At 37.3% G+C, this 23,421-nt stretch overlaps 1 protein-coding gene across 1 annotated transcript in view; it reads left to right on the top strand.

Annotated features, from left to right (window-relative positions):
- SH2D4B (SH2 domain containing 4B) overlaps positions 1-23,421 on the top strand; it is a 73,021-nt gene that overhangs the window by 25,235 nt on the left and 24,365 nt on the right. Inside the window, exons 4-6 of the mRNA XM_009998111.1 lie at positions 9,566-9,710; positions 17,903-18,097; positions 19,291-19,440. Of these exons, the coding sequence (XP_009996413.1) occupies positions 9,566-9,710; positions 17,903-18,097; positions 19,291-19,440 (490 nt within the window). The remainder of the gene's footprint in view (positions 1-9,565; positions 9,711-17,902; positions 18,098-19,290; positions 19,441-23,421) is intronic.

Below are 23,421 nucleotides of genomic sequence, written 5' to 3'. Positions count from 1 at the left end.
GTGATTTTTCATCGTGAAATATACAAATAGCTACATGGTGTTCACCAGAACAGCTGTATGAGTGATGTGGAAAAATTACATATCTCATTCAGAAGTGTCAGGACAATCAAACTGGTTATTCAGCTCACACATTAACAGAATTGTTCAGTCAGCTGTGCTGAAGTGAATCATACTCGGGGAAAAAAATTACAATTGTGAAATGTCTCGAGTTCATTTGCTTGAACATATTTTGTGTATTTTGGATTAATTTATTTCTTTACGATAATGAGGGGTGGAACCTTCCTCCTACTCAACACATGGGAAAAGTCCAGTTGGCTTTTTTGGGAAAAGTTCATTTGCCTGATTTTTATTGACTTCATGATGAATTTTGTATAAGCTTAGTTATAATATTTTAACCTTTGTTTGAAATAATATTTTTTCACATTTTCTTGTTGCAAGTAACAATTTGAAAACTAAACAGAAAAAGAAAGCCTCAGTCTACCTTTCTCATATTACTTAAAAAAGATTAAAAATTGTTTAAAAGTGAGAAAACAAAATATGATTTGTTTAGATGAGTGCAGAGAAATTATCACAGCATTCCCAGTCTGGGTTGTGCACCCTGGGACTGCACAAGATTGACGAGGCTGGGTTTCCATGGAGAAGGACTGTGGCAAAGTATGACTCCTAGGAGACCTGCATCCAGTAACCTGTATACAAGCCTCTCCCCTGCTGACAACATGCTGTGTCATTTTTTCCTTCCTGGGAATAATGTGGAATTTGCCAATAGACTCCCATCTTGTCCGTCTGTGCTGGAGGCATGGTGAAAAACTCAGTGTTAAATTTATGCAGTTTGACAAACTAGAGGCAGCAAGTTATCATTGTGCAAACTGTGGGACTGGGCTTTGTGGGTGGTTGTGTAGTACAAAGCAAGAGCAGTTCCTGTAGCAGCTTCTGCACAAAGTTGCTAATTTACCTTTGCACAATTAATTTGAATTCATAGGAAAGAACAGGACCTTTCAAATTTGATGTCAAAGAGTGATGAAACAGTATCTTTCAGGTGCCTTTATTAATGTATGAATAATGAGCAGAGCAACTAATTAAATGCTCTTTCCTCTGCTTTCCAGAAATCTAAGCCCTCTTGAACAAAGACTGCTACGGGCCTGTTTGCTTGTATCTCTGGTTGATTTACAGTGCACTTGGTAGGGTAAATGTCTACAAGCTCACTGTTATTCTTCTGTTTCAGAGAGACTTTTTCAAAAAGCAGAGTGAGCAACTTGTGAGACTTTTAGTAGCCAGCAGCCGTAATTCTTCTATTTGAGGAAAACTAATCTTTCAATTTTTAATACAATTTTAATGGAATGGCACCAAATTTTGCTCATTTTCATATTGATGAAAAGGTTAATGTCAGAGTCACCTGTGTTCTCTCTTTCTCAGGAAGTGGGGAGGTATCCCCATCCAGCTATATGCCTGGTAGGAGCAAGAGTTGCACTGCTGTAAATGGGATGAGAATCTGGTTCAGCTTCTGCTTTAAATTTAAAATACCAAGCTTTAGTCAGGATTTCATAAGCCTTTTCATAAATTTGCCAATTTCTTTATTTTACGTATTTCCTCTTCCTTCCCTCAATGTTTTCTTTTAAATCAAACCTTTTAAGAGAATATTTGCTAAAATTTTAACAAATGGCCTGAAATTTTTAAGATAAGACCTAGAATGCTTTGGCTTAAAAAAAAAAGAGTTTGGAAACGAGATATTATGTAGTGGTTATTTTTTAAATGCCCCTGGATGTGTTTAAAAGTCGTCTAGATGTGGTGCTTGTGCTGGATTCAGGTAGAGTAGGGTTAAAGGTTGGACTGGGTGATCTTGAAGGTCTTTTCCAACCCAAGAGATTGTATGATTCTATATTGAGTGTGCTCCCAGCATTTGCTGTATTAATAAAACAGCATAGTCTAATTACAATTTCAGCCCGGGGTCTTCAAATAGGTCTATAATTTGAGATGTTAGGAGGGATTCGGACTAACATATTTTTCTACCAGCAGAGATCCAAATGCAGGATCGATCCCTGGTGCTATATGACCACACCTTTGCTACTCAGAAAAGCAATTTGTATATTAATTGGTCTTGAAAGAGCAGATCTTGTGCACAGTGCTGTAGAGCTACTTAAAAATAGTACAGGTTTTTCAAAGACAAGTGGGAGAATTGTTAACTTCTCTATCCTCGGTCTTCTTTAAGCTCACTTGGCTTTCCTTCTCCTTCCTGTTTTACTCTCTTTATAACTGCTCTCGTGCAGTGGAAGAAGTACATGAAATATTTACAAGCTGAATGAGTGGAAAGGAACCTAGACAGCAAAATAGGAAAATTATGTTTCTGGCATCTATCTCCAACTACAAAAAGTGAATAGAACTAAGGTGTTGGGAAAGAAAATGAATTAATGAATCTACTAATGTATGACTGCAATCACTGAAATCACAAATAAATATACCTTTCATGAGTGATTCAATGTGTGGAATGAGATGCAGATCAGTTAGCAAGTCCACTTTAACAAGTTTAAAATATTTAATGCATTGGTAATCATCCTCTGTGATGATGAACAGACTGTACTTGAAGCAGTCTCCAAACTGGGGTATGAAAAGTTCAGTCTCTGCTAATGCTTCACTCCCTGGAAGCGTTTTGACTTGGGAGATTGAAACTCTATCCTTTCTGCTGATGTGTTTAATTTCTAACCGTATTGTATTGCAAACACTCCTTTTTAAAGCGACCTGTCATGGGACTTTAGGGCTGTCTGCACAAGATAAATGATATCTCACATATCAAAATGAATGATGATTCCTGTTTTCTTTTCCAACACTATTAGAAAAGTATTGCCTTCCTTGGTATTTCTTAAGCAGAGACGCCTTTAATTTATTATGCTAGAATATAAACGTTGTCTGCTCTGTTTTTGCAGCTTAAGGACAGCTATTCTTTTATGCACCTATTGCAAAGGGCAAATAAGAAAGCCAATTACTATCATTAATCTTTTTGCTAGTTCTCAAAGGCTATGAGATCATAGGCGTAATTTCCTACTGTTATCAGTTGCTGTCATTAAGAGTCTTGAACAATGTGCAGAGCTAGGGCAATTTAAAGGTATGAGTGTCAGCCAGCCAGAGGGAGGTGGAATCCTTCAGCTACGTTTAGACATAGCTGAGAGGCACTCTGAGCTTGCTCTTCATATGGTCTGCATAACGCAAGAGAATATGAATAAGGAAGTACCATCTGTATGACAACATCAGATACTCGCCAAATTTAATAATTTAAGCACAGTTGACAGGAAAGCTGGGTTGCTTCTTAAAAATTCTTAGGAAGATGAAATGTGTATTAACAAAAAACTACATATAAACTTTTATGGACATTGTTTTTCTTTATGCATCAGAAAATATTTAGTAGGAATTTTAATGATGATGCCACTTAAAAAAGCATAATCCTCCTTCTTCCAGTTGAGATTACAGTCAGTGAATTGTGCTTTTTTACGGTGTGGATACAAGAGTTCCCATCAAAGAAGACAGGTTTAGAATCAACTTTCAGAGAAGAACAGAATAATTAGTGCTTCAGTTCAGGAAATCTTTAATAAGGACAGCTTATCAAAGAATCACAGCATGTTAGGGGTTGGAAGAGACCTCTGGAGATAATCAAGTCCAACCCCCTTTTAGGTCAGGTCATGCAGAAGCACATCCAGATAGGTCTTGAAAGTCTGCATAGAAGGACACTCCACAACCTCACTGGGCAGCCTGTTCCAGCGCTCCCTAACCCTTAACCCTTATAAAGAAGTTTCTCATGTTGAGGTGGAACTTCTGTGTTTTAGTTTGTGCCCGTTGCCCCTTGTCCTATCACAGGGCATGACTGAAAAGTGATTGGCCCCTCCTTCTTGATACCCACCCTTCATATATTTGCATCTACTAATAAGATCCCTGCTCAGCCTTTCTTAAAACTAAACAGCCACAGGTCTTCCCTCAGTCTTTCCTCATAAGACAGGTGTTCCAGTCCCTTAATCATCCTTGTAGCCTTCTGTTGAACTCCCTCAAGTAGATCCCTGCCGCTCTTGAACTGGAGAGCCCAGAACTGGACACAGTACTCCAGGTGGGGTCTCACTAGGGCAGAGTAGAGAGGGAGGAGAACCTCTTTCCACTGCTGCACACTCTTCTTAATGCATCCCAGGATACCATTGACCCTTGTGGCCACATTTTTGTTCCATGGATAACTTGTTGTCTGCCAGGACTTCAAGGTTCTTCTCCACAGGGAGCTGCTATCAAGCAGGTCATCTCCTAACCTGTTCTGGTGCATGTTGTTATTCCTTCCCAGGTGCAGGACTCTACACTTATTCTTGTTGAACCTTATTAAGTTCCTCTTTGCCCAGCTCTCCAGTCTGTCCAAATCTTGCTGAATGGCTGCACAGCCTCCTGGTGAATATGCTTAACAGAAGCTCACACTTCAGTTCCATTGTTTTGGTTGGGCTTTTGACATGTTTGAGTGCTTTACTGTGCCCAAAAGTGCCATGGACCTGATTCTTCAGGTAATTGCTGCCAGGTGTAGAGTTTAAGAATACAGTAAAATGCCACCATCACCACTCACTGTACAGTGGGCTTCTTATGATCCAGCAGTGTGCATTCTGTCCTGATGTGAAAGAAATTTTTGTGTCCAAGTAAACATCAAGCACTTGAGTGGGCCTGTTATCTTTAAGTGCAAATAACTTGCATGTTGTGCCAAGAAACCACTGAACTCTTGCCCAGCATATCTATAATCCAGGAGGATGACAACAGCATCTTGTTGGCGTTTTGCACGCATTTCATTCTGAAGATGTCTCAGTTGAGTCCATTCAATCACAAGTACAGTAATTCAGTAATGCTTCATTTTGTTTTCTTTTGTGTGACCACAGTTTAGAAATTCTTTTTATCTATGCAGTTGTCTTTTTAACAGAGTTGGAAGTGAGACAGCTGATAGTTCCTACCGGGAATCAGGTCTTCAGGGTTTTCTATCCTACTTGAAAGGAACTGTGATACTAATTTTAAAGAAAAATCTTTTCCACAGTGACATCAGTAATGATGCTGAGTGTCTATTAAAAACTAGCAAAGCCCTGATATTTCCATGGGTAAATGGAAGAATCTGAGCCACTAATGAGGACAGTTTACATATCAGAAATTCAAACTGTAAAGAGTCCCTAAGTTCCAGAGACAAACTCTTTGTAGATTATCACTGGATCTGTGACAAATTACCCAAGCAGAGTCTGCTCCAGCACGTGCAGTAAATCTTAGATCTCTCCCAGCTGGGAATAGTCCTAAGCTTTGTGTTCCATTTCATCTGAAAGAAGGTCTTTGTGAACCAGAGAATGTCGTTATCTCCCTGTATGACTTAAACTACTACTGCATACAGCATGAATACATTTTGTGCGTTTTTCTCTGTGCAAATGGATGCACTGTGAAGTGATGCAAACCCTGTGTTCCTTTTGAGAATGATAGTAGAGAAGAAAATGTCTCTGCAAACACTTTCTTTTCTGAGGCAAATGAGAGAATTTTCTCAGAAAAAGGTTGAGAAGGAGTTGGACATATTTCTGCTGATACTCACTCACAGGTCTGTTGAAAAATGTTAGATGGGTCTGTGGAGAATGCTGATCTCTGAATTTAGCCTGCTGTGTCAGCCTTGCTGAGAACAGGCTGTCCTGCAGCCAGGATCCCCAGGATTTCCAGATTCCCTTCTTCAGAGCAGGAAGTCCTAAGGGCTCAGATATGAAGACAAGCTGTGCTCTCAGCTCTGTGGCAGGTAGCCTGACTGGCTCAGTGGTGTCAGCAGATTCTCAGCAGCTGTAATGTGGATGAGTAGCTGCAGCTCTCACGGCTGCCAAAGACATTCTCTGCCAGCCTGAAGCATTGAAGGGAATCCCAGGCATCCTTTGTGTTGGAGGGGAGTGTTGTAACAAATGTGTCTTGTAGGTTTTGTTCTGAGCAGTATGCTAGTTGTCAGCTGCCCTGCATCCCATAAGGCTCCCCAGAGAGACCTTCAGAGCCATTGCAACCAGAAGCTGTATTGTGGCTTTTCCTCAGTGCATTTTTGGCTGTTTGTTTGTTTTGTTGTGTTTTTTTTTAAAATCTTTCTGCAGCCAAAAACAAAAACAAAAACCTTTTCTCCTCTCATCTGCTTTGGACTGAAACATGAGAAGCTGGCCATAGCCTAATATTAAATATTATTTAGAGCTGGCTGTAGTAAACCTATCAGACACCGTGAGGTACACATTTACATGAACAAGTAAGAACTCTGTGGTAAATACTCAGCTGCCAGAGGCTGGGTAAGATAATTTAGCATGTTCAAATTCTCCAGTGGAGTTAAAACTGGAGAGTATTACTGCTGTCTAGTGAATTATCAGTGTGTTTTGTTGTTGCAGGTTGGTATTTTTTGGCAATATGCAACTTTGTACTGAATTGTCACCTTCCTAATTATTCTGGAAGAGCTGAAAGGACCATGGCACACAATATAATCTCTCTTAAGTGTCAGGCAGAAGGTGGTGTTTGTAGATTATTATACCTCTTCACTCTATGCACTGATGTACAGGGTTGGGTTCACTGGGAGAAGCAGATCAACTGGTTGCTGTAGAATACAGTGGAGTAAATTTGAGAAGTTCAATTACTGTTCATTTTAAATTCAAACACATACTTTTTAGTCATAATTGGAAAAAAGGATGACTTTTCTTTCCTGTGTCATACTAACAAGTGTTGTTTCTCCTCACACACCTTTAAGGAGTTGCACAATGTACTTGCACATCCATCCATGTGCTAATTTGAATAAAAAGGATTTAAAATTTGCTTCCTTTAAAAAGGAAAATAATTTGAAGAAGTTTTGTGAATTCAGAATCAAGTGCCAGTATTGAGGTTTTTGTTGTTCTTTGTCTTTAACTTAAATGTCCTCCTCACAAAAGAAAGGTAGGATTTTCTTAGGAGGCATTACTGATTTCCATTAAGAACTCAAACTCACCTTAATTCTGGTTTGTTGGTTTTATTTTTTATTTTTAGAATCTTTTAGCCTTTTACTACAAATACTTCAACAATTTGAAATATCAAACTTGTGACAAAACTCTTGTTTGATTCAGGGAAACTGCTGTGAGATTGATTTTTATTTTTTTTTAATTATTTTTTTCCTTCCTTTTTTCCCCCCATATTAAGTTGACCTTGTGGTTTGAGATGCTGAACAGAAAACATCTTACTAACTCAGGATTATCCCTTTGTCTGTCCATCTTCCTGAGAATATAGCCTAGATTTATCAGGGCTTTTTTAGGTAGTGAAGATAATTTAATAAACATTCTCCTCCAAAGAATAAAGGATAGTTGATTGCATGCTTTTTCCAAGAAGACGACAAAGCCATTTACTAGCAACTGAAATACAGAATCCCTAATTCCAGGGGGGAAATAAAAACATAATCTTATAATTATTTTTTTTTGAAAGCTATTGGACTTTGAAATCAGTGCTTCCTAAAAGCACTGACTTTTCAAAAGTAATGAACGGTTCACTGAACTAATCTTTTTAGGACTCAGGAGATAACAATGGGAGGATGATGTTAGAAATAACAAAAGATACTAGCATTAAAATATAAAAATATGATTGAAAACCAATATTAGGCTTTCTTTCTCAGAAATAAGAAGAGCAGCCTAATTTCTTATTATTCATATGCATTATGGAACTATTATTCTCTACACAAGTACATCACTATCAGTACCCAATATTTCAGGTCTTTTGATTTGTTGTGTTATTGAGAAGACAGATCTGTTGCTGGTGTAAACTGGTGGACCTCGGCTATGGTAAATGGGGAAATGTTAATTTATGTTACTTAAGGAAATGGAAAAGTGGTTTAATACTTTAAAAGGGTGGAGATTTGCATTGGTTCCATTTTCCCACTCTCAGTGTGCTTGTCACTGCTAAATTGCTGGCTTCATTTCAGTCATTCTGAATTGTCAGTGGACAAAAGCATTTAGAGCCATGGCAGCTGGCTGACTATTCCTAAGCAAACCATCCTTGTGAAACTCAAGACAGCTGTCCTTTTTTATTCACACTTGGATTTACACAGTTATTTACATATTCATGCAAGGATAATATGTCATTCTTCCTTAAACATAGTGTTGTGATCCATGATTAGAACAACCAAATAGTCCTGACTCCTGCTGCTGCTTCTGGCCCTCACTGAGCTTCTAGAGGTTGCAAACAGCAATATTGTTAGCTTTAGAAGGCTGTCTTCTGACAAAGAATTAGATGTCTTCCTTTAACTCTAGATGTCTGGCTAACAACAGGTAACTTTTGCAGAGCTGGAGAGAACTGGGAATTTGGTTATTTATGTTTTCCTGTGCTCAACTATTGCAGGTACCATTGCAATGAAACATTAAAATGCCACCAAAAGGGACAAAGGAAAATACAAAGATATTAAGAAATTCCACTTCTGACCATTAATAAATGAATGTTATGTAAGGAAGAGAGAAAGATTGTCTCCCAAACCTCCTAATGTAAAAAGCAGAGTTTCACCAGATTTTATTAAACAGGATGACAGTTTTTTCACCCTAGAAATGTGATAGGATTAACATTTTGCAACAACTCAGAATTTTCTCTGGGCTTTCCCTTACATGTAGTTTAGGTTAGGTGACTAGGTTAGTCAGGGTGTTTTTACTCAGTGAATTATAGCAAAGTTCTTATCCATATGTTCATTACCCAAAAGAGTATAATGCTGATTCAATTAGAAATCTAAATAAAAACCTGCTCTTAGTCATAATTCAAATTATTTCAGGAATATAAATGATGCTTCATGAAATTCATTTTTTGTTGGCTTTTTTTGTGTTCAGTGAACAATGAATTAAATCTTCTTTGCTCCCTAAGTAAATTGGTAACATTTATCAGAAAACAGATATGGGTTCTGATTCCTGCACTTATCAAACTGATGGTATGTGGAAGTCCAGCTGTAGAGGCAAGATTTTCATCTTTCTTAAGATCTTCTTGGAAGGGAACTTTTTTGTATGTTAGTTTTAGCTACATTTTGCAAAGTGACTGATGTGTACTATAGGATCTGGTTTTTTTTCCAGAACGTAATGATATTTGGAAAATGTTATTCTCTGCATTGTTTGTGATGACATGGGGTAATAGTTGCTAAACTGAGAATGCCAGTAAATCAGTTACTGAATTCTAAAAATTCTGTGGATGATGTGGATACTGCTTGTGTGACAGTCATATCTCCAATTGGAGCGTGTGTGGACTTAGAACAGCACTTCTTAGGGATTTTAGGATAGCACAGGATTTGATGCCACATGATAAACTGTGTTTTTCATATAGATTTCAGGACTTAGATCATTATGTGTTCCTTATTCCAGTGATACCTGTGCCTTTCAAAAATGCCTTTCTTAGGAATTAATTCCTGCTGGAGACTTCTATTATTAGCCTGTTATGATATGTGAGAAACCCAGAGTTTTAGAAGAGAGGGTCATTTGTCCGAGGTAAGGCAGCTACTTTGTGGGAGGAAGCAACGGAAGCGATGTGCTAACTTTTGGCACATTATTCCTCTGTAGTCATCTCTGGTTTACTTCATTTTGCCTAGAGAAGAGAAGAAGAGGAAAGACAAAAAGGTGAAGAACTAATAAGGCAGCAGGAAGAAATCCGAGCAAAGGAGTTGTATTTGAGCCTCAAGAAAGCTCAGCAGCATAATCAACACAGTGATGATGACCAGGAATGGGAAGAACAGTGTGAGTAAAATTACCTTAACAGAATTAATGTGTTTCTAAAAGCAAATAAAAGGAGACTTGTACAATGTCAAAAGATGTTGCCGAAAGTCTCTTCTACCTAGAGCAATGCAAGATGCAGGATTATTTTGCAGAAAATTACCAGCTTGACCTTACAAACAAAAGTTACTGTGAGTTTACCAATTTCACATTTCTTTCTGAATAAGAATTTGTGTCAGTGCCTTATAGAAATTTTTTTTGTGTACAGTGACTGAGGTAATTATTTTTCGCTAATGTATTACTGAACCAGTTTTGGCTTAGTAATAATTCTGGACACAGTTATATCAACAGCTTGTCCACAGCTATCTCTGAGGAGGTAAAATCTGTCTTCATCTGTATTTTAATTACTTCCATATGGTGATGGGGTGAAGCTATGATATCAGCACTGAAACTCACTTAATTTAAACAGTTACAGTAAATAATACTTAAAATTGTTGTCCTAAAAAAAATCCTTATGATGATGATCTTGCTCTATGGAGGTGATGTTCTTTTTTAGCCACCCTGAAATTCCTTATTCATGTGATTATTTGGATTAATTTAAAAATACTTCAGTAGTTTTAAAAAGCCTATAAGGCACAGAACACATATGTTACTATATATATGTAAGTATACATACTGTAGGTGAGTAAAGGTCCATGTTATGAGTTAGTAAGACTTCATAGGTTCTTGTCAATAGAATGTACATCTGCTGCACCTGTAGTCTATTGTGTAGTTGGCTTTAGAAGTCGGAAATTTGTTTGCAATAGGAATTGTGCATTTCTGTTAGGGAAGAATATTTTTTATTTACCATATATATGCCAATTAGATTATTCTGCAGGAAAAGGAATTGTAATGGCTGGGAAGTTTTAATCCATATGGGGTTATTGTATTATTATATATAACAAAAAAGATTAAGCAACTAATACTAAATACGGAGTTTTAGAGAGCTGATAGTTTGTGTTGCGTGAAATATCTCATGAAGTACCAAAGAAAAAGAAAAAAACAAAAAAAGCCTGTAGTCTTACTTGTTTCCTGACAAACGTAAAGCAAATGTTTCAAAATAGGCAATGAGATTATTTTATAGTTTTGGTCATCAGTTCAGGAGTTCCTGGAGACTAATTACTGGGGTCCTGTTACCTGGGATCGATGAGATAGTGAATCATTCTGTACAACCAGTGCTATTTTCCAAGCTCATAGCAGGCTGTGCTCATTTTTGATCAATAAAACCTCTGTATGCTACACTGCCAATAAAGAGAAGGTAATCATTTCCTGGAGAATTATCTAAGTCCAGGTGTACATGTTTAGTAGGAAAGGAAAACTAGCTCGCTTTATTTTGCCTATTTAAGGGCAAGATGAGTTGAGATAAAATTGTCTCTGTAGTAGAAAATGGTGTCATTAGTTGGCATGAGCTGGCAACCTAGCAGAGAGGATGGTATTATGTACTTTGGAATTTCTTTGATGAGATATAAGAAAAGATAATATATTTGCAACCATGTTTGAAAAAATAATAATCCTATCTTTACACTGAAATTGTGACTAAAAGTAAATACTATAAACATTAAAAGCATGAAAGCAGTAACTAAGGTTTTTAATTGTTTCAATTTTCTCAAGGAATCCTGGTTGTACAGAGACAGATATCAGGAGTGCAATTGAGGAATTATGGAAGAAGGCAGAGAGGAACAAGCTATGATAAATGCTGACCATAGTGTAATGGCTTTCTTGGTCTGTCAAACACTTTTGGCTGCTGATGGATATAATTTACCACCAGTATTTTTTCTTGTGTAAACTTTGGAGTATTCTGTATGCTCTGAATGAATTCTGTCTCCTGTGTTCTGTGTACCTCATTACCCACAGACCTGTCTGCCTGTGGCCAAAAGGGTGACCAACTGCAGCTCATGTATTTTCGTATTGGTAACCAGCCTGATCACCAATAATAGTGCTGCCATGGCTAAACAAGAGATCAGCACCTTCTAGCTGCTGGCACCACAGCTGGATTTTGCAGCCTACTATAAATTCTGTGCTGCCAGAGTTTATGCTGTTACCAGTAATTGATTTAGCATTAAGCTAGATGCAGACTAATGACTACAGTAGATCACATCCTTGTTTATCCTTTTAGGCTTATGTTAACGTCTCAATTTCTCCCAGTTGGTTTGAGGGCTTAGAATTGTGTTCCATTAGCAAAGGGGTGTGATAAGTTAAGATGTGAAGATGCAGTGTTTAGTGCCTTAACTGAAATCAGTTCCTGTCTGGTTTAGACTATGTCATCAGACTTTGCACTGAGCTTCCTGAGGAAAGTTAACATCTTCCATTTCCTTAACTTTGCTGCAGGAGCCAGAATCTCCAGCAGACCAGCATTAACAAATATTTGGAAGAAGGGACATCAGAAATTCCTGTGGAATGAACTATTACCATAGGTTCACCAGAATTTTCAGTTTCAGGTTTTTTTTTCTTTCCATTGATAATCCTTTGATTTTGTCTACAAATATTCCTTTGGGACACTGAGAGGAAATTTGGTCAAGTTAAGCAAAACTATCCACCTGTCATCTATTCTAAGCAACTAAGCAATAAATAAATGCATGAGTGCATAAAAGAATTGCAAGCAGGTGTCATATTAACACCTTTTGTCTCCACACCCCTATGATGGAATTCATATTGCCCATTAAGAACAAGGCCAGGCTTCTCTGTTCTTACCTCCTCCAAGTCAGTCCTTCATATTGCTGGGGGGTCAGTACTGAAGACACACAGCAGTGCTAGGGAAGCTATTGTGGAGAGCAAATGTAGTAATGATATTGATGGCACGACTAATTTATTTAGTAGATAGAATTTAGAATGTGATGATTCATCTCTCCTCATCACATTATCCCTCAGCTGTTTATTGCCAAGGCAAGAAGCAAAGTGGTGTGAATATTTCTGTTGTTTGGCTCAGTTTGCTTCTGCTGTTTGCCTGGTTGTGCTAAATAACAATAAAAGCCAATAGAGCAACATTAATTGAAATGCATTGTTTTAGTGCTTTTTAATATACTAAATGATAAATGTAAAATAACGTGAGAAATTGGTACTAAAAGGGAAAAATGATATTGTAAGAGCAATTATACACTTTGATTTCATATAATGGATATATGTTGGGATATTTTAGAAGGCAGTTGTGATTTAATACATGAAACAAGTATATTGGCTGGCAACAAGAAGGTGAATAGTGGAAAAGACTGATTCAAACAGTCTCCTGCTCAAAGCTCTTTTTCTTTGAAACAGAAATGAGCACTGCAGCTAAGCTTGGATAAAAGAGTGTATATATTCTGATTATTTTTTGACCTTTCTACAGGCTCCTCCATTTTGTAGGTTTCTAGATTATTTAATAAACAATACCCTATATCAAAATCTCTAAGTGTGACCTTCTACTGTCTGTGAGAGTAGAAGATTATTCTGGAAAACATAATAGGAAAAATGGTAGCATAAATATTCATCTGTTTGAATATTGCAAAAGACATTCTGATAGTGCACTTGCAAACTCCTGCAAACTGCATCAAGCAGTGAAGTGTTTGGATACCAGCTGTACTCACCTCCAGACAAAAAATTATTCCAATAGAAATATAAATAGAGTTGAGTGACTTGATCTATTCTTATGCATTTCCTGAAGCAACCACTTTAGGTCTCTGTTGGAAGCAGCATACCAGGCTGACTCATAATGGCTTCTTTTCCATTTTATGTTTTTATGTTCTTCTTCTACAGACTATGTCTATGAATTTATTTTTGTCTGAATTTTAAATGAATTTATGTCTGTTTGGTACTTCCACAAAAATTCAAGCGAGCGATTTACTGGCAGGAACATTTGATAAAATGAATATGAAAGTGAGTGGTCCCCAGTTCAGCTATGCATTAACTAACCAAGTGCTCAACCTGAAGTATGTGCTCAGTGAACTTCAGTAGGTCTTGGAGTGCATTGTTGAATAGGGATGGGTTTATTCACATGCTTTCAGATAAGATTACTGAGCCATATTGCAGAGTATCTGTTGGAAGTTATTTTCCAGTTAGGAAAGGGAAAAACACTGTGATTTGTATGTGCACTCAGCAAATGTGAAGATTGAATTTTATCTATTAAGTAGTCATTTTAATTTGCTTATAAACGAGCTTCCAAGAATTATTAACAAGGGTTAAGCTGAAACAAAATAATTTAATTATGAGAATGCATATTAATGGTCCTTTTTTTTCAGAAGCACAAAATAGATTATTCAAAATTGAGAGTTCGTAGTCTTCCATAAATCACGTGGTCAAGTTCAGCTGCAGCACTACATGAATTAATCCTCATCTTTATCAAAACATTTTGTATTAGAACTTTGCCAGGACTGCCCATAGAGATGTTTCAAGTGCAAATATAAAAAGAAATCTTCCATGTTCACTCTAAAGTCAACTTAGTTTAGCATAGAGGAATAACAGATTCTTGCAAACAATTGAAGAAAAACAAGGCTAACTCAAGTTGGAACCTGTAGGTTCGTAAGACTAGTGCGTTCACAAGCTTTGTGGCTTCTTCTGTGCTGTTAGAGTATGTTCACTGCAGGTCAAGTAGGCATGTCCAAGCTGGCTTTAAACTATTAATTTCTAGCATTGTTAAGAGTATAATCATGACAGCATAGTCTTCAGTCTGGATATTTTTACCAGTTTCCCAGGGTTGGATAACCCGTTTTTGGCTTGCTCTGCTGCAGCTACAATTATATTGGCATCTAAAGTGCCAGTTCAGACATTTCTGTACACGCTACAGTACTAGCAGGGCAGAATTGTGCCTAATTTTACTGGTGCTGAAGGAGGATGTACTTGTTGTTAGTATCATCAACACCTGAAGAGAAAGCTGCTAGTGGAGATGGAGTGACAGGACCTGGCTGTACTGCATATTTTCTGCAGCTTGAGTAATAAAATTCCTCATTTCCCACTCTTGTCAGTCCTGACATTATTCCATAATATAAAAGGAAGAGGAGTAACATAAAAATTATTATTTGTAGTAATTCTTGATGCTAAATATATGGACCTATGGTACTGATTCAGACATTTTAAGGATGAAACACATCGTTCAGATAGCTAATATCCCTGCTGAAAATATTGTTGTGGAATTTAATGCTTCACACAGGGGTCATGTCTGAAGTATATGTACTGTAAAAGAACAGCCAGTCAAGAAAAATAATCTGCTCCTACTTAAGATAATACTAGAAGTCCTGACTACATTTGCTTGCTTATTGTGAGAAGGGCTATAACATGTCCTGAAATAAAACAATTAAGCAAAATTTGTGGCTTCTTTGATCTTAGGATATTGGTGCTAGACTTGATCCAGGCATGCTGTTCTTATTTCTAGTGAAATGGTTCCGAGTCAAAGAGAGAAATATGAATATTCACTATATTCTATTGTAAAAAAAACACGCTATGGAAATATGTCCAGATTTATCTTCAGACTGTGTATCTGTCTTTCTCAAGATAGATACATTTGTGGGAGCTGTTGGCATGGGAAGATGGTTCATGTGGCATATGTAATCTTTTCTGGAATGTAGTGGAAAACTTTTTTTGTAGATTCCTGACCACAATGGCTGGATGAATCTTTATTCACAATACTGTTTCCAGTCACCAAAGCCAGTTACTGATGCTAGTGACGTGAATTATTTACCTGACACAAAGTTTCTTGACCAGTCATACTGTTTTAAAAGAAACTTGGGATAACATAGCATCACAGATCCACAGTAGAAGCTGTACTAGACCACTCCTAAAGATAGAAGAATGCAAGGAAAGAGAGAGAGAAGGGTTTCTGGAAACAACTAAGGAATGGGATAGAGAGATAATTATGACTCCAGTAGAAAGAAAAAATAAATTAAGAGGCCCCATGTATCTGTATGGTCAATGATACAATTCTTCAGATACCTCAGTTAGGAAATGTTAATAAAAATTCTTTATAATGTGAGAGATGCTTCTATGTATGTGTGTACATATAGATTATATATATAATTACATGCATGGGTTTAGATACCTATGGCATACAGCCTTCCCTATCCCAGCATATCAACAGACACATTTACATGTTTTGGTACATACATATATGTAAACACATATACATATAAAATTATAGATAGGGAAGGCTGCATGTTGTGCATACTTTCAAAGAAAGTTTTCTGACTATTGATGTTTGACAGTTGCAAACTATGCTACCTCTTCCTATTGTTTTGTGATAAGAATATTAACATTTTATATTTTGGGGAAAATGTAGTCCAGGTGATAAGCTTCTGATAGTATAGATTTATTAGCCAGCAAAAATGCAGTAGGAATGTCTGTTTAAAAGAGTGGGGCATGAAGATACCTTGACATTTTCATTACCAGCCAAGCAGAGAAGAATCCCAGAAAGCTCCAGGCGTCTGCCCTTGATCTATGTATTGTGATTGTGGCAAACTGACTGGTTTCAAAAAATGTCTTATCAAGCTACATTTCACTCATCTTCTTTGCTGTGTCTCATGTTGTTGCAAACAAAATCCACATTTAAAGCAGCCATTACTGACTGGCTTTAAAAAGGATGAATTGCAGAAATTTTGTGGCTAATATACTTGAGCCATTGTAGCGGCATATTTAGATTACATTATCCTTAAAAATGGTGACCTGTAAGATAAGTAATGAAACCTGTTACTCATGTTTTTTGTGCTGTTGAGTTGTTTGTTACTGTGTTAAGCTGAAGCGACAGGGTATGTAGCTAACTGAAATGGAAATCCTGCCAGTTGTACCCATGTGAATCATCTGTGAGTAATTTATTATGCTATCTTGATGAGCTTTTAGTCCTGTATATCTTTCTACCTCTGATAATATTGCATAACTCTAAGCTTCAAGGTCTTTTCTCTTTCCTCAGAGGGTTTGATTTTGTTTCCTTTTGCTTTGAGTGTTTTTATTTCTTGATTCCATTAAACCTTTTCATAATTTGGACAAATCCATTTATACTTCTACTTGCTTTGAATCAGGAGTGTAAACCAGATGCATGCAAACAGCCTAATGAAATGTAGCTGTCTGGTATTATATCGTACATTCCTAGTCACAGATACAATCACAATAAAGTAAGAAGTAGTGCACACATTATGAATTAGATACAATCTAAGCCAGGATAGTCATGGCAGGATTGATAATTGCTTCTGGAGGCAATAGTCTGCTTCTTTAGTATTTGCTTTACTGGATGTTAAAGGTTTGTTTGTCACTGGAATAATTTGCCTGTCTGAAGTTATTTATGTCTCAAATCATCAAAATAGGGCTCGAGGCACCAGAAAAGAGCTGATAGATGACAAATATTTGCAGTACAATTCTTGGTGCATTTAAGTTACACCACCTTGAAGACAGGATTGTTAGTACATTAGTTTTAAAATTAAGAAGCTTTAGAGAAAGATGCCTGACCTGCAATGGCCAGAGAAGCAATCTTATTTTAGATTATGGAAATATGTAACTCCCTGCTCAGTGCCACTAATAGGTGTGCATTAAATCTTCCAGGAGAGATTCTGGCTCTTTACATGTTATTTCAGAGACTCAAGTGTGATACTATCCCATCCATAGCATCAGTGTGCCCTTTCCAATGGCTATTAATGTCTCCATTTTTACTGAAACCATTTTTAGACTGCAATTGTCAGTATGGAAACTTCTGTGACTTTTAAGTACTGTAACAGTGAGAACATAAGTCTTTCAGAAAGGAAGCAACATTAACAACAAAAAGTTCAACCTACATGCAACCTACCCAAACCTCCTGCAATTCTAGTTACGTGTATAGTCACAAAGAATTCTGTTAAGCACAATTTTAAGCAGTAGTTAATATTCTTTCTTGAAACATACAACTTGGTGCACTGCCAGCGGAAAAGATGTCCCGAAGCAGAATTTCTCTTATTACAGCCGAAGCAAGTGTCAGATGTAATCACATGTAGAAGCTCAGTTATTGCCAGAAGTGATCAGACCATTGATAGGTCAAGTCTGGCCTGCTTCTTCTGGGTCTGGGCCTGTATTGAAAGCATCTGGGAAGTCGTCCAGTTGGCTGTCTCTTTGATAGGGTGTTGTAATTTGAATGTTCTTAAAAACCGGTCAAATAAGGAGTAAAGATAGTAAGGTGTTCAATAAGGAAAAGGGTGAATGTTTGGATGTATTTCTAAAGTCTCTTCTCCCCCCCTCCCATTCATTCCACCCAGTGCGCCGCTCCAAAGCTGCGGATGAGGAAAGGAGCCACAAAGCACGCAGGGCCCGGGATGAGTATCGACGGCAGTCCTTGCGTGCCATCCAGAAGGGAAGAGTGGCTGGCCTGAGTAATTTGTTCCAGGGGACAAGCTTGAGTAATGAACAGGAGATAAAACTGAACAACAATAGTGCAAGTCCTTTGCTGTCTGTCTCTGCAGCATCCAGGTTGGTTTGTAGACGAGTGACTTTGAAACAGCTTCCTGTTGAATTACACCCTCTCCAATCCCCACTGTTTCAGCAAGCTCTTCAGATCATGAAAATTCTGAGTCTTGCTCTTTCACTATAGCCAGAAAAATAATGTTTTAAACAAAAATTGAATACTTAGTGTAAACTAAATGCCATTTATTTTTCAGACAGATTGCTCAGAGTTCACTCAGTGAGAGATGAATCCTTCAAAAGTCGGCATTAGATTAGTATGCAGGCTGTGATTCGGAGACCTCAAATGAACAAATTCTTAGCTAAATCTTAAGCCACAAGCTGAAAACTACTTGCTGCTTAACAATTATTTGAAACATTTTAGAGAGCTATCACACTTCTAGGTGTCAGGGGTTTTAAGTTTTCAGGGTTATTTTCAGGTAAAATCAAGTATCTTTGTTGTTTATTAATCTTTCACCTGACTATTTAGGGAGAACTATGAATTGCAGAACAGGAAAAGAATCCAAACTAGCATATGGGTGCTAGAAAGTTGACTAGTCACTCTACTCTTTTCAGGTTATTTATGTCATTGACTTGGTTTCATGAGGTGATAAAGGCAATGTGAGCACTGGTAGGATGGAAGTATGAAATGCTAAAAAAAAAATATTAAAAAAAATGCCAACAACCAATAATCAAGCTCAGAAAGGAAAGAGTCCCATTACATTATTTTTCTTTACCAGTCAGTGTTGCACCAGAGAATCAGTCCCTAATTGTTTGGAACTCTGTTCTGCTTTGACAAGATCTGCTCTGCTGAGACACAGAAATTCCTCTGTTACAGCAGCCAAACTCCCAGTTTGAGGAGGAATTGGAATTTTACTCTAGGTGAGAAGCAGGATTTTTAAAGTTAACATCAAATCAATCATCAAAGGAATTATTTCATTATTTTTCCAAACTACTAAAACTCTTCTTCAAATTGAAGGGATAAAAACACTAGTAAGTGGCAGAATTTGAAAAACTTGGTCCTAAAGTTCTGAGGGAAGGTTATCTACTACAGAATTTAGTACTGCTAGATGTGATCCTTTTCAAAAAAAAGCAAAAAAAAAAAAAAGCCTTTTAGAAAAAAGCAAAAAATATAAAAAAATATATTAATATCTCTATTGTCCCTTGCTTGCATATGCTGCTAATTCTCTGTCTCACTCTCTCCTGTAATTACTCGCCTTTCAATGCAGTAACATTTGGGAGCGCCCTTCTAGACCCTTTTCCCGAGATGTCATCATTCGTTGGTTCAAAGAAGAGCAGATCCCTCGACGTGCTGGGTTTGAGAGGAACACCAACAGGATTGCTCAATGGTTTCATGGTAATACACTGAGCTTTCATTTCTTGTGTAGTAGAGCTGTAATCATACACTCAGGAAATAAATCTTGCCAGCTTTCCCCCAAAAAGGAACATCTACTGACATCGTGCAGTGCTTGTTAAAACAAGAGTTTTGCATCATTCCCATGATTCGCTTATAATTTTTCTGGTTTATTTTTTTCTGATGAAGTAAACTAATTTGTGACTCCTATTGCCAAAGGTTTTGTCAGGAATATTTTGGCCAAAATATACTTGCTGTAAAATAGCAAGCTAAACAGGAGGAATAAGACAAAGAATACAGGGTAAGGAGGACTCCAAAATAAACTGGGAAATATCGTAGTGGTGTGGGATGTGGATGGACTTGAACTCATATCTGTTTAATCTCTGTTGTACTTTCTAAACAGGAATATAATTTTTTCTTTCTCACTTTACTTTGGAAACAAAAATTATTGAAAGATCTTGATTTTTCTCAAAAAGACTTGGGAGTGAAGGATTGTTGGCAGTTTTCATGGAATGGGAAAAACAATTCCTGTTCAGATCTTTAATTTGCCGTCATATCTGCTGGAGTTTCTAGCATCTCTGAGGCTTGCTCTGTATAGCATTTGCTTTGCAACTGAATCTTTATTCTCAGGTAAAACATCTTATTTTCATAGGTATAAGCAATGGTGCTTGTATTTGTTATACTTAAACATTAAAAAATAATTCTGTCTTAATAACTGATGTAATTGAGGGACTTCAAACTTAAATCTTAATATTTTTCTTTGCTGCTTTTGGTGAGTCTGAAATTTTTCTGTTCAAGGCACCAAACTGACCCTGATCCTATTTTCATGATTCTCTAAGCATAAGATGAAGGTGTGTGGGTGTTCTAAACTGAACCAGGCAAGAAAAATTTCTGAACAAGTTTAGTGCTTCATATATTCCAGATTTTTTTTTGTGATACAAAAATTAGTATGTGTTAAAAGACCTCAGCAAGTTCCTATTTTCATTGACTTTAACAGTCAAGGACACTGAAGTCAGTCATGAGTGCTACATACATCCATTTCTTATGAACCACCATGCAAACAGGGTTTTTGTTTTCCTACAGGAGACATTTGGTGTGGTTTCTTTCTGAGAACCAAACTGAGAAAAATTTCATCTGCGGCCATTTTTTGAAACTGTTTTCAACTGTGATATTTCTGTGTGGCCCAATGGTAGATGTTTTCCCTGCTTGTGGGAAGTTCACATCCATACCAAGTGACATGAGTAGTTATGAACATAATTCATGCCTTAAGTTAAGAAGGCATCTGGGCTTAACCTAATGCCTGTGCAGTCCTTCTAACTTCAGTGGCTTTTGGATTCATCTGATAATTACTGGAACAACTGAGGAATTAATGATCTTTCTTTAGTTTCTCAGATTATGTTGTTCAACTCTCAAAAAACTGGCTGTCTAATTACATTTATAAAAGTGAGCCAAGTACTTCACTGCTCCTCTTCCTATTCAAGGAGCCTGACAAAAATAATTAAGATAGATTCCCAACACAATACTCAGTTGTTTTCTTTGCAGAGATCCACACAAATGCTTTTTTTATACCCATTTGCAGGGTTAACTGTTTTAGCTTCTGCAGCGCTGGTCAGATTCATTGTAATCCTTAGTTAACAAGTCCGCTGCCTTGTACTCTGCTGGAGTGGTGGAAGTTAAACATCTGGTTGCTACAGGTGCAGTAGTCAGTGTTTTGTAGTGCTGCCTAGTGTCTATGTTACATTTTGTAATGTAGACAAACTTTGAGGAAAAACAAAAAAACCCAAGCAACCCAGAGCAAACGAATAGAAAGTATTGACATACTAGAACTCTTTTGTTTTGTTTTGTTTTTCCAAGAAAAAAAACCCACAACAAACCTCTTCATTGAATTGGCCTCCAATTTGGGGAAGGGAGAAGGTAGGGGAGGAGAAGGCAACCAGGATCATTTGGATAGGTGGATGTTTCCATGGAAAGAACTGCTGCCTAGTATTTAACGCTGTCTAGTGTTATGATGACAGGCTCATAAAACATAAATTATCTCTCAAAAGAGGTATAATCAGGTCCTTGATATCCTTGAATAACTTTGATATTTTCCTATATCTCAGCTTTGGACCATAAAATGCAAGTATAATATTCTGCCTCATGAGAAGAGCTTTTTGACTGCAATGCACTAAGAAATCTATTACAGCAGTACTGATAACATAGGTAGTAGTTTGTTACAGAATTACACATTTTTGCTGAGGTCAGTAGACCTTACCTTACTGGTTTTGACCATCAGCTTGTTCAGTTTATTAGCTAAAGTTAAACATTGACCAAAATGATTAGTCTCCAAATTGTACTATGGACATACAATATTTTCTGATTATACAGATGAAGATTTGAGACAGATATTTGGCTAAAACAACGAAGTCCAAATAACAATGCAAGCATGTATTTACCCTCATATTTGGCATATTCCACATGTTAAGTCATCACTCTGATCTGGATTCTGTTTTAAAATACATATTGTCTAGGTCATTTTCATGGTTTGTGAAAGAGGGAAATATATGTCGTTTTCTTTTTATCTACAGATGAAGATTTGAGACAGATATTTGGCTAAAACAACGAAGTCCAAATAACAATGCAAGCATGTATTTACCCTCATATTTGGCATATTCCACATGTTAAGTCATCACTCTGATCTGGATTCTGTTTTAAAATACATATTGTCTAGGTCATTTTCATGGTTTGTGAAAGAGGGAAATATATGTCGTTTTCCTTTTAATTTTCAAAATCATTACAAAACACTTAATTTGAAGTGGAGTGATAAAAACTGTAGTAAAGATGTCTTTCAAATCTGAGTATCTCCTTCCTGTTCTCATTTTTAGTAGGCTTTACTGTTTTCTTGATTGGAAAAAATAACACACTAATCATAGAATCATAGAATATTACAGTTTGGAAGGGACCTCTAGAGATCATCCAGTCCAACCCCCCTGCCAGAGCAGGATCCCCTAGGGCAGGCCACACAGGACTGCATCCAGGCATGTTTGGAAAGTCTCCAGAGAAGACTCCACAACCTCTTTGGGCAGCCTGGACCAGTGCTCTGTCACCCACACAGTAAACATGTTTCTCCTCATGTTCAATTGGGAATTCCTGTGTTCTAGCTTATACCCATTGTTCCTTGTCCTATTTCTGGGCACCCCCAATAAGAGATTGGTCCCTTCCTCTTGACAGCCACCCCTCAGATATTTATAGACATTAATAAGATTGCTTCTCAGCCTTCTCTTCTCAAGACTAAACAGCTTCAATTCTCTCAGCATTTCTTCATAGGAGAGATGTTCAAGTCCTGTAATCAACCTTGTAGCTATCTGTTGGACTCTCTCCAGTAGATCCCTGTCTTTCTTGATTTGGGGAGCTCAAAACTGGATACAGTATTCCAGGTATGGCCTCACCAGGGCAGAGTAGAGGGGGAGGAGAACCTCCCTAGACCTCCTGGACACAGCATTTCCTAATGCAACCCAGGATACCGTTGGCAAAGAAGGCATTCAGCAATTCTGCCATCTCTGCATACTCTGCTATCATATCTCCCACCTCATTTAGCAGTGAACCCACTTTTTCCCTACTCTTTCTGTTCTCATTGACGTATTTGAAGAACCTTTTGCTTTCTTTCACCTTCCTAGCCAGACTAAGTTCCAAGAGAGCCTTGGCCTTTCTTGTTGAGTCTCTACATACGCTGGCAGTATTTCTAAAATCCTTCCAATAGACCAGAACCTTTTTCTACATATTGTAAACTTCTGTCTTCCATTTGAGTTTTTCCAGGAGCTTATTGCTTATCCATGCAGAACTTCTGTCTCCTCTACTTGATTTTTTTTTTTTTTTCAAGGGAATACATTTATCTTGAGCTTGATGGAGGTAGTGTTTGACTATTGACCAGCTCTCTTGTTATAGGTACAAACTGTAATGTTCAGCTGAATTTTGGATGTAAATTCTTTCATTTTGCTATGTTTG

Source organism: Chaetura pelagica, unplaced genomic scaffold, assembly GCF_000747805.2.
Source record: "Chaetura pelagica isolate M959 unplaced genomic scaffold, ChaPel_1.0 scaffold205, whole genome shotgun sequence".
Classification (NCBI taxonomy): Eukaryota; Metazoa; Chordata; class Aves; order Apodiformes; family Apodidae; genus Chaetura; species Chaetura pelagica.
The sequence above is the reverse complement of the archived record's forward strand: the minus strand, read 5'-3'. Positions and strand labels throughout refer to the sequence as shown.